Consider the following 14984-nt stretch of genomic DNA (forward strand, 5'->3'; position numbering starts at 1 on the left):
AGGCAACGAACCCAATTCGTAAATCCTCATTCTCTTCTGTAACTCCATCCACTCCACAATCTTGGTAGTGTAGTCCCCAACACGCCATCGCTTGAGATCGATTACCATGACTCCGGTGTTAAAGTAGCAAGCTTTACGAATTACGACCCACGAAGATCAAGGAGAGAGCAGGATTAGACCAACAGATTGGAGTGAAGTAAGAGGTGAAATTGGCATTGCAGTACTCCGAAGCGAAAAAAATCTGAAGCTGTTAATAATCTCCAATTCTCCAAAACAAACTCTGAAAAAATCTAAACCTAATCTCTATTAATTAAAAAATCTTATAATCTAACAAATATCCAAAACAGAAACCATATCTAACTTGACTTCCCGTGTAATGGCGAAACTGACGGAGCTTCTTCTTCTTCTTCTGTAGATGTGATGGTGACTTCGTCGTCGCTGCTATTAATCTTTTAGGCTTTCGTGTTTGCAAGCTGCGGGACCACCTGTAAGCAGACAACACGTGTCAAAGAGAAGGAATTCAATCGTTAAAGAAATGTGAAAAAACAAAGAAAAGGCTTTGTGGCTTAGCCGGAGGCGAGGTTGGGGTTAAAAACATAGACTAATCGATGTTATAGATGTTGGAATTGTATGTCCATCAAATCCGAATTATTAAATTATTGAATTTAATTTTTATATTTTATTATTTTATTTGGGTTTATAAGAATGTTCCATAGGTCTTTACCTAAAACCTGTTGTCTGGGAACGGGACTGGACATTCTGTTTATATGGTTTCCATATCGCATGCCACGAGAAATGGAGATTTCGGTGTATGGATGTGGGTACACGTTGAGAACGTGTATAGATGAGAATCTGGTACGTATATCTTATGTACTGCTACTGGTTGTGTGTGTGATATACTTACCCGCCACTCGATGGCCCTTTGACTTGAGAAGATTTCATTTGTTGCAGTGTGGCATTACGGATTTTGGTAAGCCAATAGTTGACGTCCAATCGGATTATAAACCGGTACACTGGATTCTTGATCCTGCATTGTAAGCAAAGGGTTTATCAACATGGAATCTACTGCCCGTTTACGGGGAATATCTAGGAGAGAGAAAGTCGGTGATTGATCGAACAGAAATCTGGATCCAGTGTTTATTCGAAATGTTTTATAAATTTATTTTCAATATAAAATTAATATATAATATATATTGAATTTTATTTCAAAGTTTTATGGTCGTCCGATCACAATCACATATTCTCTCGATCAACGTACATGATGAATTAGGGATAAGTAGCTTTAAAGTACATACCTTATAATTCATTATGGGATATTAGGAAAGTGGAAGGGCTTATCTACAATAAAAGAGTTTATTGGACACATGACATTATATGGGAGAACAAATTAGGTTAAATATCTTTTTATATTATGGCAAGAGATATTATGAGAATATCTCATAGACCATAATTTAGAAAGATTGTATCCCTTTTGAGATTCTATATTTTCACTTTACCAGCAAATTGAAGCTGCAAAAATTAGAACAAAACACCAAAATGGAAGATTGAGCCAAGGCCAAGATGGAAGGAGATTACTTGAGACCCAAGGATCTCCAAAACTATAAAAGAGGGAGAGGGAGGAGCCTCCCAAGATTTGGCAGTGCTCTCTCCCCCTCCCACGATTTCTCTCTCTCTCCTCTCTTATAGTGGTGTGTGTGAAACTTGAGTTAGAAAACTCAAGAGGCTTTGGTAATTTTTGTGTTCTTCTAAAAGGTTGCAAGGATTGATCAAGCTTCAAAGTGTTGAACGATTTTTCAATCTCCAAGTTTGGACAAGTTGGAAGACCTATTATCTATAAGAGGAGTTTCACTTGGACTCTAAGGTAACCATGAATGTTATTTTGAAATTGTTTCTTCCCTACTCTTAATCATGGACTATAAGTATTGACCCGATCCAAATTCCGCTGCGTATCGAGTTTATTCCCAACAATAGAACCTCACTGCCATTTGATTTCGAGTTTAACGAGAAGATCTTATAGGATAGTTTCGTAAGCAAAACACATATTGATCAGTTCTTTACGATCAACATGTATAATATCTTGGAACAGTCTAAGAAGCTATAATGACTCTCACCTGATCTTCCGATGCATCGCGTGGCTGCCTTGACCATCTTTTGTTACATTCCTCCGTTCCAGGGTCGGAAGTCATGTTTGGATGCAAGACATCAACACCGACTACTAAAAATTTCAACAAAAAAAAAAGATGAAGAGAAAGAAGGATTCAATTTCTCGTGAAACAAGAGGCCGTTACAGTACATAACTTAACTGTGATCTACAACCAATCAAGAGAGCTGCCAGAACCGGTGAAAAGTAAAACAAAAAAAAAAAGATGAGATTGGGAAATACACTCATTTTCTCCAAAACGGTAAAGAATATGGAAGAAGAGGGAAGAAGATGAAATGACAGTTTTTTATTTAAATAACTAAGGGGTAAAATGGATATTTTACCTTTGGGTACTAACTGTGCTTAATGTCAGGGGGGAAGGTTGCCATTTTGACCAAGTTTGGCAAGTTCGTGACATATTGAATACTTAGTGGGGGTGTTCGTAAAATTTGCCCTTTCCTTTTTTGGGCATCATTGGAATCACTAAGGGTTGGTATTTGAACAGCATTAAAGGATTTGCAAATATCTAAAATCTTTGTTCTTGAGAACCATGAATGAAAGGGTATTTTTGTTTTTTGGTCACCGGTTGTTTTGGGTAGGGGTGTCAATCGGTCGGGCTCGGTTGGTCTCGGTCAAGCCTAGCTGAGCCTAAATCGGGTCTAAAACGGGCTAATGAGCCGTTTAACTCTAAACGGTCTCTAAATGGTGTGGGCTTACTAATTGACATGCAACCAGAATTTTAAGTTCAAACCATCACACCGTTGGACACTTACTGTACACCTCAGCTCAAAATCAAATAAACCTTATCCCAACTAAAATAGCAGCAGAACACCGAATAGAAGCACATCTAACAAAGTAAGTAGAGGGAAAAATGATAGCAGCATAACACCAAATAGAAACTCTTCTAACAAACTAAGTAGAGGGTAATAAAAAAATAGCAACACAACACTAAATAGAAGCACATTTAACAAAAGAAGATCTAAAAACTAAAACTAAGTCTCATCTCACCTACGTTAAGTGTATCTAAATCTAGCCAATAAATGTCAAAGACCAACAAAAAAAAGAAAAATTTGGAGGGAAGAGGAGGGGAATTTTATAAGTTAAAGGGTCGGGCTACAACAGGGCGGTCTAAATCGGGCCTGGAATCGATCGGTCTTGTCGGGCGCCCGACGGGCTAGGACCCCACACCGGGACCACCTGATTACTAAACATGTTGGGCTTAAGCCCAACATGTTTAGTAATCGGGCCAGGGCGGGCTAGGTCGGGCCGGGCCTAGAATTGACACCCCTAGTTTTGGGGGAGAGGTTTTTGAAATGAATCCAGCCTTCAGGATGCTCTTAGGAGGGTCGTTGGTGCATCTAGCAGTAGCCAATTTTTAGCCAATTTTTCCACCGTTCATGGTGGTTTTGGGGTTTAAAATCAGGTTGACAAAGGGACAAAGGGATTGTGACAAGTACATGTGAGTTGTGACACGTGGCAAAATTAAAGCTTTTTGAACAAAGTCTCCACCAAACTCAGACTTTGGTCAAATCACAATTGTAGGATTCTCTCAGAATATTCAACATATGCAGGAAATGAATTCCATCCATGTTGAGTATCTCTTCCATTCATGGATGAATATTGTGAATTCATCATGTCGATACATAAGTAGTGTAGGCATCAACTTTTGGTACACCAAAATGCATAAGGTGCAGCTGCAACGATGTGAACAAAATACCTAATTCTATTAAATTTAGTTTGTTGGACACATATATCCAATAACAAGCGAGTGGGGTTTAAGTGTTCAACGTAGGGATGACGATTTGATTAGTCCTTTACCCCAAAAAAAAAAAACAAAAGACGATTTGATTGGTCCGGTTATATTGAAAATGTCCACCTTGGCATACTTAGAGGCTTTGGGCAACCCTGGCCCAGACTTAGCTTGACCCAGAATCTGGGCTAAAAATACAAGTCTCATCAGGTTATGTGCATCAAAGTTCTGTTTGGATGTAAATTGTTGCATCAAAAGTTCAAAACAATATATTTTAAGTGGAAAAAGAACTCCCGATATTTGCCACATGGCATGTCAATTGGACAAATTGGATTCAATATTGAGAGGAAAAAGAACACCATGCATTGGTCAAGTGTCAAATCTTAGTTATAACATAATCATGTGGTCCACCTTGTATTTGCACATTCTATTTTAATGGTTACGATTATCCAAAGATTGTTATTAGCCTATCAAGGTACCGACAAGATAACACGGCTGTTCCCTACACTGCCAACGTGGGGTGGAATTTCCAAGCCACACCAATGAGTGTTCTTAAAAAGATATCATCCAATGGGGTGTAAACTCTTACTAGTTGCCCTGCACGACCTTCAAACCCATGAAGAGTAAAAAACCAAGGGCCACTATTATCTGTGATAATCTCATGCTAACCTAAACTAAGGGTCTCGATCGGGATTGTTCTAGCTAATCAGGATGGTTTTTATTTGGTCTCCAATTTGCTGCCCGCTCAAATTTTCTCTAATTCCTCACATGGGAGTGGAAATGACCATCCTGCTCCACCTTGGACAGTGTGTTCGGGCAGGGGATATGGTGGTCATTTCCATTCTTATGTGAGAAATTGGAGGAATTGGAGTGGGCCGCGAATTGGAGAGGATAATGATTCCTCAATGGACTAATATCGAAACCGACCCATTTGGGCACTCGAGATTTGATTCCGATTCTTTAATGGTTTTGGTTACTCGAGCATTCAACTAAGTCCAAAATTCCTAAACATATAACTTCATATATAAGAGGTTGTTTGCTTGATGGGGAGGATGAGGTGGGAATGTTGTGACATTAGGTCCTACAATGTAGTGGGTTGGACCGTTGGAGAACAAGAGTTGACTGCTGTCCGGGTTGTAGTCATGTTTGCTACTCCAATCATAGGTGTGTTGGAATCCAGAAGGATATTTTGGAAAATATTAAAACTTGAAGGGGCAATTATGAAGCCAAAGGGGAAGGGAATTATTTCAAATTGGTGCCTACAATTGGGGGCAGTTGGAACTTGGGTTGCAGCCAAATTTTTTCCGAGAACAAGGGTATGATTTTCACTTTTTCCATGAACAATAACCAAATTATACCAGATTTGTTAGGATTTTTAAGTGTCACATCAACAAATAAAGCAATTAATGTTGATCCCTGAGCTTTTGTAAATTAACTACCCAGATTAATCAAACAAGTTTGAGAAGGGATTTTGAAATGCCACATCAGCTCTTTCCCGTTCCAATTCTCCCACCCCACCTAAGTCTCCATCAAACGAAGGATAGCTAATGGACTCCAAAATCAGCTAAACCTTAAACCCTAGATCTGGATAAGAATTTTAAATTCTAAACCTTAAACCCTACATCTTGAGAGAATATGAAAGACTTATTCCATAGTACGCTGGGCATATGACACGTACATGTGAGTTGTGACACGTGGCAAAATTAAAGCTTTTTGACCAAAGTCTCCACCTACCCTCTTCATATAGCAGAGAGAACCCATTAAAGATTTTCCTTCGTATTCATGTCACCATTTAATAAAAGTGGATGTACACACAGTACCTTATACGACTGTCTTTGATTACTACTAATCCGATTCCGTACCATTCAATGTGGGGCTGACCCATCCTATTAAATTTGCATTAAAGCTCCTTACTTAATTACTATTATGTTTAATTGCTCAAATAAGATGCTTAGTGGACTCATTAATTTGAAGAACAAAGACACTATTAGCTCGGTGAATCGCGATTCAACCCGGCTGACTCGAGCTCCAATAGTTCTATTAATCTCTCCCGAGTCACACGTCTATTAATAATTCAAGTTTCAGAGAAGAAGAAACGCATCCATTAACCATGTAACAGCTTTTTAGATACTACAAGAAGTCTAGAAGACCAGAAACAAGATCAGTAATCCTGCTCACACACTTTTAACTAAACAATCAAAACTACAAACCCTAAATCTCTAAAAGGGTCTCTTATGATTAATAAACTACAAACACACTACTCGTGGAGAAAAAACAATAACGTAAAGAATAAAATCAAGGAAGAGGAAGGACACCACCACCGACACCACCGCCAGCACCACCACCAGCTCCACCTCCAGCTCCACCACCAACACCACCGCCAGCACCACCACCGCCACCAACACCACCACCAGCACCAGCACCACCACCAACACCACCTCCAGCACCACCACCACCACCAGCTCCACCACCCAAGCCACCTGCACCTCCCACGCCACCTACGCCTCCTAAACCGCCAAGCCCACCGATACCACTTGCACCACCGAGTCCACCGAGCCCACCGAGACCACTTGCACCACCGAGTCCTCCAGCTCCACCGAGCCCACCTAGCCCACCGAGTCCTCCAGCTCCACCGCCGGCTCCGCCACCTCCACCAAGGCCAGCTCCACCGCCGGCTCCGCCACCTCCACCAAGGCCAGCGCCACCGCCGGCCCCGCCACCTCCACCAAGGCCAGCACCACCAATGCAACAGGCAGGTAAGCCTCCAGCTACGCCAGCAACACCGCCAACGCCGGCAAACCCTCCAACGCCACCGTATGTGATGAAGTTCTTCTGGTCGTTGAGACCCACGTCGCTTGGAACATTGCCACTCTTCTGGTTGTTGTTGTTGTTGATGGTTTTAAGAGCAGCTTCGCTAGGCGCATTCCTAGCACTAGTTTGAATGACAACTAGAGCAAGCAGCAGCAGCAGCAGCAGCAGCACGTTCCAACTGGCCATCTCTCTCTCTCTCTCTCTGATCTTAGACACTTCACACTCTCTCTCTCCCTATGTTGTGTTGGTGGTGGGCTACTTGATGATATCCAAGCCATTTTATAGACGAGGAGCACAAACTTTGAGCGGTTGGGGACAGTTCGGAGTATTAAAGGAGACGTTAAATGCCCCTCTCATCCCCCAATCTTGAGGTGTCTCAATGAATTTTACGATATGTTTGTGTGTCCAACTATCCATCTATCCTCAACTCTTACAATTCAGATCCTCTATGGTGCGCTATTCGGAGCGGTCTGAACCGCACATACAAAGACCATCTTACCCCTGCCCAAATACCTTGCCTGAACGGGTGTAGGTGTGGAATATATTATTTTAATAGATTAATTGATGAAAGGGTTCCAAAATTTTCTAATAAGGGATTCTCAACACGGATAATTATCACCTCAAATTCGCGGGCACCTCCAATTCCTCTAATAGGGGGAGTGGACCCCATCTGGGGCAGTGTTTTCGGGCAAGGGATAGGGCAATCATTTTCACCCACATGTGAGGAATTGGAGGAATTAGAGGGAGCAGCCAATTGGAGGGGATAACAAATCTTCTCAACACCCCTCTGTTTTTGTTTTTTTTTTTTTTTTTGGTAGAAGTAGTAGATTTATTATATCAACGTGTAGTACATACGGGTGGAGAAGAAACAAACTCGACAATCTATGGAGTGAAATTACGCCAAAGTTATGTATACATTACCAACACTGCCCTCCTTGCCAGGGAATCAACAAGGCTATATATTTTGCTCCCATGAAACATAAGAGAAATTACATACAACAAAAAAGCATGATAAATATATAATATCGTCCAAGATTGGCTGAACCTCCAGTATTGTTGAACCACCACGTACCATGTTGAAGAATATTGTCCTTATGATCAGACTCTACTAACAAAGCACCATAACCAGCCGATTTTGCCTCCAATAACACATATCGGATAGCCAATGCCTCAAAACTCTTCTCACATGTTGTCTTTTATTGTGTGATATATAGTACATATGACATATGACCATATATATTTTGTAGGGTAAGAGATCACTGCCTAGTCGCATGGCCCCTGCACTAGCGTGGGACGTCAACGTGAATGGAATTTTTTATTTCAAAAGGAGAAAGGAGGCACGCGATCAGGCAATGCTATTTTTCCCATATATGTATTAGGGAGAGGATTCTCTGTTGGGGGGAGGGGGGGGGGGCACAGCCACGGAGGCCACACCCAAACACAGTGGGGGGCGGAATGATCGTCATGCCCCTATGAAAGGCAGAATTTCCTCCCATGAGATGTCAGCGCGCACTCCAAATGACTGCCCCACCCCAATGAAAGGTGGAATTTTCATCCCCTGAGATGTCAACATGCTCTCATTGGTTGTCGCACGCATGGCCCCTGCGCCCCCGAAAGAACATTTTCCTTGCGGCCATGCCCCCGAAAGAACATTTTCCTTACGTATTATTAAGGTACTAGGTTTGGTGGTTATATACCATATTGCTCGTAGGGACATCAACATGAATGAGATTTTTTATTTCAAGGGAGAAGAGGGCAAGCACAGGCAATGCTATTTTTCCCATATATTTGTTAATTAGATATTGGAGTACTTGATGGTTATATACCATATTGAAGTGTTAATTTTAGAAACTTAAGCTATAACATGGAGAGATCTAATTAACATATGGGACTGACCGAGTTCTCTATTTTGACTATTTTTCCCTGTTTTTATCTCTCTCCTCTTATTACAATAGGGATATATATCTCTTTTCATAGGAGGGAGGAGTGATAGATACAAGGAAACACTAGCGTACCCTATGCAACTGAACAACGCTCTTTTCTTGTTAATATATAAAAGTGCACTTATATATTGTCCCAAGAATTTTCCACTTTGGTTCTGTTTGTTTCGGAGTAAAATTTTCTAATACTTGAAATTTTTCACTTCAAAAAATTTGACTTATAAAAGTTTTCCAAACGAAGCCTTTGGAATTTTTCTTAAAATTTGATTTATAAAATTTTACAGCAGAAAATTTTACATGTATAAAAGTTTTCTTCATCGTCTTCAGTCTGAACGTCTTCACTCAACACTTGACAGGATAAACAGATGCCACTGTCTATGTTTTTACGATTGGATTTTTAAATGTGGTCGATTAGGGCCACTAGGCAGCGCAACACACTTGAGAGGATGAAAATCCATCATATTCATAATGACCTTGGTCAACACCGATATTGATACAGATCAATTGTACCTGATCAGACCATTTTGCCCCTCAAACGATTGATATTTAGGTTTTTTTTTACTGTTTTATCCTTCCACTATATCGATACCACTGATACAATATACAATTCAGATCTTTTACGGCCTGGCTGTCCGTAGCGGCCTGAGTGGTGCAGACACAAGGCGCTGTGCAATGCCCGCCTTACCCCTGTCTAAGTGCCTTACCCGAGTGGAGATAAGGCGGTCATTGCACACCGCTTTATGCCTGTGCCACTCAAGCCACCTGGGCAGCTAGGCCGTAGAAGATTTGAATCCTACAATATATGTATCGATTACGATACCTATAGAAATTAATGAGGGGGGGGGGGTGTTGTTAAGTTCTACCATTTTACACTTGCTCTTAATAATTATGGGCAGTAAAAGATATCCAGTGGAATGAATTGGCTCCCCGCTGGCTTGCATTATTATCACAGCTCTCTCAGGTACAGTGCGGTGCAGTGCAGACGTGCAGTGCAGTGAAGAAGATGAAGAAACTTCTACTTCACAGGAAGGAGAGAGAGAGAGAGCTGGGGCCAGGTCAGATGGGATGAAAAGCTTTATATTATAACGAACAAAGTGAACAACCACTCAACCAGTAGTAAATTTCATTGATGAACAGAGACAGAAGAGTAACTCCTAACACAGAGGCACCCACAGCTAGATATCATCATAGAAACAGGAACAGTTCCTCCTCGTGATCTCAGTAAATTCGATAGTAGCCAATACGGGGTGTCGGTGACTATTGCAATGTGTGGACGACAGCACTTGTACTTTAGTATGTTGTCAGGAATCTGCGGACTAGTCACCTGCTGAGCTGTACCTTTCAAACGTCACCAAAACGGAAAATTATCGTCCCAGTACTGGGGGCGGTGCTGTGCGCATCATGCGGCGCAGCACCACCCATGTGTATTCAAAGGAGAGGACCATAACGAACAAAGTGAACAACCAGTAGTGATTTTCCTTACAAAAGGAATTTTTTATTTTATTTTTATTATTTTACCCCTTATTTGTACTATTTTACTGATACATTATCAACATGGTATTGAGATCGGTGACTAAAAAACTATCAGGATCGTCTCCAGGGAGCCCAGTGTTAAGGGCACGTTTAGAAGGCATCCAGCAGTTGAGCTATGTCACACATATCGGTGCATGCCTAAGGATGTGTGCAACACAGCCCATCTACTCGCAGCACCTTGGGTGTACTGGGCTCCTCGGAGACGAACTAAATTCAATATGTATCGCCTACCTATATACCCAATACCTCAAACCATGCGTGCTGTGCACCATCTGGTTTTCCCCCAAAAAATGGTGCAGTCTTTATACCTTATTCATTTTTAATAGTTTTCTTGATATGCTTACGAAAATTACAAATTTTGGACCAAGGGCGTTTTATTTGCAAATTTTTGCCATATTAGAGAAAAATTGTCTGCTGAGGCTATGCTTAGGCTATGTTTAGATGCCAACAAAAGAAAAAAAAAATTTCAAAAAAATTTGAATTTTTTGAGACAGATAGACACACAACAATTATTGTATCCATCATATATTTTGTCTTATAATGTTTTTTTGTTTCTTTTCTTTTCTTGGCATCCAAACATAGCCTTAGTGTATACCCTATCACGATTTTTTTAATGGAAAGATGTTTTTTTTGTCCAGGAGTGTGGTCTAGGCCAGTGCTCCCTGGGTCTCTCTCTTCCCCCCAATAGAGGGCATAGATGTTAGTTCCTATTGGAGGAAGAGAGATAAACACAAGGAGTGCTGGCATAGGCATGGGATCGAGTATTGATCACCTACAAAAAATCAATATAGTATCGGAACGGATCAGACAAATTTGCCCTGATTTTTCTTTAAAAAAATGGGTTTTTAAAACTATTTTATTCCTTGTGTATATGGTATCGACGCGATATCAAGATCGGTGACTAGTGAAACCAATACGTATTACCTGATACTGACAATACAATACTGATACCTCAAACCATGGGCGTAGGCCACCACCCCTCACAAAAAAAACATTTCCCCTTTTTTATTTATTTTCTATCTTTTGTGATCTATTGATGATATCATTCTTGGTGTGGCAGATTCCTCCCTCCTACAAGGGCAGCATAAGGAACCCTCCCCTGCCATATTATTTATAAGGGAAAAAGGTCTGTTCGAGAGAGAGAACCTCTTGCAGTCCAGCGCCAGGCCTGCAAGAGTTAATGAATTGAATCCGGTATTTCTCCTCTCTGAAACCTTGAAGAGTTTCAATGCTTTCAAGCCTTGAAGGGCATGAAGACAAGCTTTGAAGAGTATGAAGACAAACCTAGAAGAGCACATCCTCGTCTTCTGCCATTCTTGGAAGAGTTCAATAGTTGGTTCACGTTTCTGATCTGCATCACCTATCCTTCCAAATGGAAAATTTTTGAAGGTATTGATGGTGTGATCTTAAAGCAGACTATACTGTCATGTTTGCCATGATTCAAAATGTTATATGAATAGTCATAATCCATATCAAAGGTTAAAACAAAAGTAAAAAATGATGTTGAACTATATTTTTCCAACTAATTTTTTTTTGATAGATATAGAAATGTAGGTGAAGTGTTGGAATTTTTACTTGTTTTTAATATTAAGATTCAAAATATTATTTTGTTTTATAAATGGTGTGTTGGAGGTTAGAGTCCTTTCCTAATAGACACCTAAATAGCCAATGGGTGTGCCTATTGAAAGACTTGTTTGAATGGCTAACAAACAAGCCTTGTAAGAAAAGACATTTTGTGGGGCATATCTTTTGAAGACATCCCTTAGAGGGTCTCTTCCTCTCCTATATAAAGAGAGGAGATCTTGCTTATTTTTCTAACATTGTTTAAAACAATCTTAAATTTTTGTTTTCTCCTCTATCGTAGTGTGTATGTGTCAATGAGTTAGTGAATATAATTTTCAGATATGGCTTGATTGTAATCACACTCGGAGTACTGCCTTTTGTGATTGGAATAGATTTATCTTGGAGGTGAGAACATAAGGTCAACCCGGTTTGCACATATTTGGGGCGTTCAATACCTTAAGGACAATACGTTAGTACGACTCAACTCAAGTATGTAGTTTGTTGTTTCAAGTGATACAAAAGGATATATATATCAATCCCTTCTCCAACTTCTACAAAGATATTTTGGTGACATACAAATTATCATACAAACAGATAAGTCTTATACTATTGCCCATTACATTAAATTTCTAACGGTAGGGCATTTTGGTTATTTCAATATAATCTGTTAACATTTGCACTTCAATACCCTAAACCTAATTTTTTTTTTTAAACGTTAGATATCTCAGAAGAAATTTTCTAAATGTTAGTACCTTAAACGTAGATAACCTAAGTACGTAAGATACGTCAACTGTAATTTATCCAATTAAATTTTACTTCACCTTATCAAATAAATTACTTAGATTTGAATAGAAAACTATGATAATCTAAAGGATGTATTGAAATGTTTAAATACCATATTTGTTAGATTTTTAAGTTAGTTACATAATCACAATTATAAAAGTTTTTGTTTTTGTTTCTAAATTATTTTAACTTTCTTTCATCGTATTCCAAATGATTTTAAGAGTCCATTAACATCGAATTAATACTACGTATTTGTACTGTTAAATAATATCCACATTTTTTTTTATCCAATTAGTTGTCTTGTGATCATCTACATATACCATTTTCATGGTGTAAATAGATGAAAATCATATTGCAAGACATGATAAGCTTTAATATTTGAAGGGAGGACAAAATGTGGTAGTCACTAGTTCTTTTGAGTATAAACTTAGAAGACTAGTCATCTATTAAATTTGACAGTTATCATTTCTTTCTAAGATCAACAAGCCCAAATATGCATACTTACCCACTTGATTAATCTCATTTTTCCTTTTTCAGAAAATTAGCCAATGAATTAAAGGTAGAGAGCGAGGGAATGAGAGAGGGAAGATGAGAAACCAAAAAGAAAAATTAAAAGGAATATATGTATATAGATCCGTAACAAATAAGTACAAGAATAATGCAGGTGTGAGAGATTATATCGCGAAACAATGATATACAATGGAAGCACAATTAATCAGCTCGAGTGAAACCTGATTTGGTTAACTTAAACTCCCCTCTTTGTTACCATTCACACAAAACCCTAAATCCCTCCAGAATCTATGTCATCAAAAGGAAAGAATGAGTTCTCCCATGAGAAATTTTCGCTATTCTGGAAAGAATAAGGAGTACCACAAAACTTGAAATCTTCCAGGTAAGGACGTGGTTGCAATGTGGGCATTTGAGTTTCTTTCATTTCCATGCATGTGTTGTTGGTTGCTTGTAGGTTTTCCTGTTGTTGACATGTTATATTGAGAAGTTGAGCGTTTGTAGTAGCTAACTCCATCTGAAGCTGGTTTATTTGTTTTTGTAGACTACAAATTACACCTGCACACCCATATACTGGGTCTCTAATCCTTGTTGTCGCCTCGTAAACCATGCTATCCACTGCATCAGCCCTTTGAGACTCTGGAATTCCCTGTAATCACAAGTACAAAGATTAACGTCTAGGCATACCCAGATGAGAAAAAAACAGTTGACTTAAGAATCCACCTTCGGCGTGGCCTAACTCAAGACAAACCAAAAGACATAGGTGACCAAGAAACCCTAATTAGTAGCTTACCTGCAAGAACTTGGAGACATTGCTAGCTCCAAACACCCTGTGAACAGCCAAGAACTTGAGGGGTTGGGTTGGGGGGAAGTATGGTGCAAGGATACATGTTGCAACACATCGTCGACGGAGGCCTTTACAAGCACCACAAGGTCTGACAACAAGAGGAGGAGGAGGAGGACGAGGACGAGGAGGAGGAGATTCATGATTTTCATGAGATGATTGAGGTGAAGTTGATGTAGTAGAAGTAGAGGAAAAGAATGGAGAAGAGGTCATAGCGTTTATGACTTCATGTAAGTACATATCTTAGAGCCAAGAAGTTTTGGTGAGAGGGAGAAAGGTGTGTGGTGTTGATTTATATGTGATTAGTAGCCAAGCATGTGGAGTTTAGGGTTACATAGCTATCAAAGACACTTCAATGTCAATCTTATTAGAGATTCTGAATCAAAATTTTCAAACACGTTGAAATGACTTTGGGGGGGAAGGAAGACCTTAGGGTCCCATAGATTCTCTTTGTTGTGTTGGTGCTAATTAACGGTAGAAACTCATTCCTAACCCTCAAGTTGGAACGCTGGTGCCTACAGCTAGGACCATATATATGGTTCAAGGAATCAGGATTGAATCAGTCGAATCGGTCTATTCAAATAGGAAATGATCAAGTCTGATTCCAATTTTGGACGATTTAAGATTAATATGGATAAGTAAAATGTAAATAGATAGTTGAAAGTAAAATGTAAATAGATAGTTGAATATTATTATTCGATATGTGTTTGTATCCGTTTAAAATGGCCAAAATTTGGCTGCTGCTCCAATCATATGCACCGACTTGGAATCCCTTAGGATATTTTGGAAAATACTAAAAACCTAAGTGGGTATTTGTGAACTCAAACGGGAAGGCTAAGGAGTTATTTCAAGTTGGTGTCTGCGATTGGGGGCAGCAAGAACATGGCTTCAACCCGGGTTGTAACCAAATTTTTTTCATTTAAGACAATCCATATTCAAAAAATCTGTGTGTCTGATACTATATGAATCCGTTCAAAAGCTAATCGGATGTGGATACTGAATAATATTTAAGTTTCAGATTAAATATTATCTGATTTTAAAAATATTAATTTTATATATAAATAATAATTTATAATACTAAAATACCCTTATGAAATTTACAGTATATTACAA

General features: G+C 39.4%; 2 protein-coding genes across 2 annotated transcripts; both read right to left on the bottom strand.

Annotated features, from left to right (window-relative positions):
- Positions 1-6185: 6185 nt before the first annotated feature.
- On the bottom strand, positions 6186-6899 carry LOC122655466 (glycine-rich protein 23). Its single transcript, XM_043849660.1, has 2 exons — positions 6611-6899; positions 6186-6538 (listed from the first exon to the last, which is right to left on the bottom strand). The coding sequence occupies exons 1-2, from the start codon at positions 6885-6887 to the stop codon at positions 6186-6188; spliced, it is 630 nt and encodes a 209-aa protein (XP_043705595.1). The 5' UTR covers positions 6888-6899.
- Positions 6900-13301: 6402 nt separating this feature from the next.
- LOC122655467 (LOB domain-containing protein 1-like) lies at positions 13302-14084 on the bottom strand. Its single transcript, XM_043849661.1, has 2 exons — positions 13821-14084; positions 13302-13676 (listed from the first exon to the last, which is right to left on the bottom strand). The coding sequence occupies exons 1-2, from the start codon at positions 14082-14084 to the stop codon at positions 13302-13304; spliced, it is 639 nt and encodes a 212-aa protein (XP_043705596.1).
- Positions 14085-14984: the final 900 nt, after the last annotated feature.

Source organism: Telopea speciosissima, chromosome 3, assembly GCF_018873765.1.
Source record: "Telopea speciosissima isolate NSW1024214 ecotype Mountain lineage chromosome 3, Tspe_v1, whole genome shotgun sequence".
NCBI lineage: Eukaryota > Viridiplantae > Streptophyta > Magnoliopsida > Proteales > Proteaceae > Telopea > Telopea speciosissima.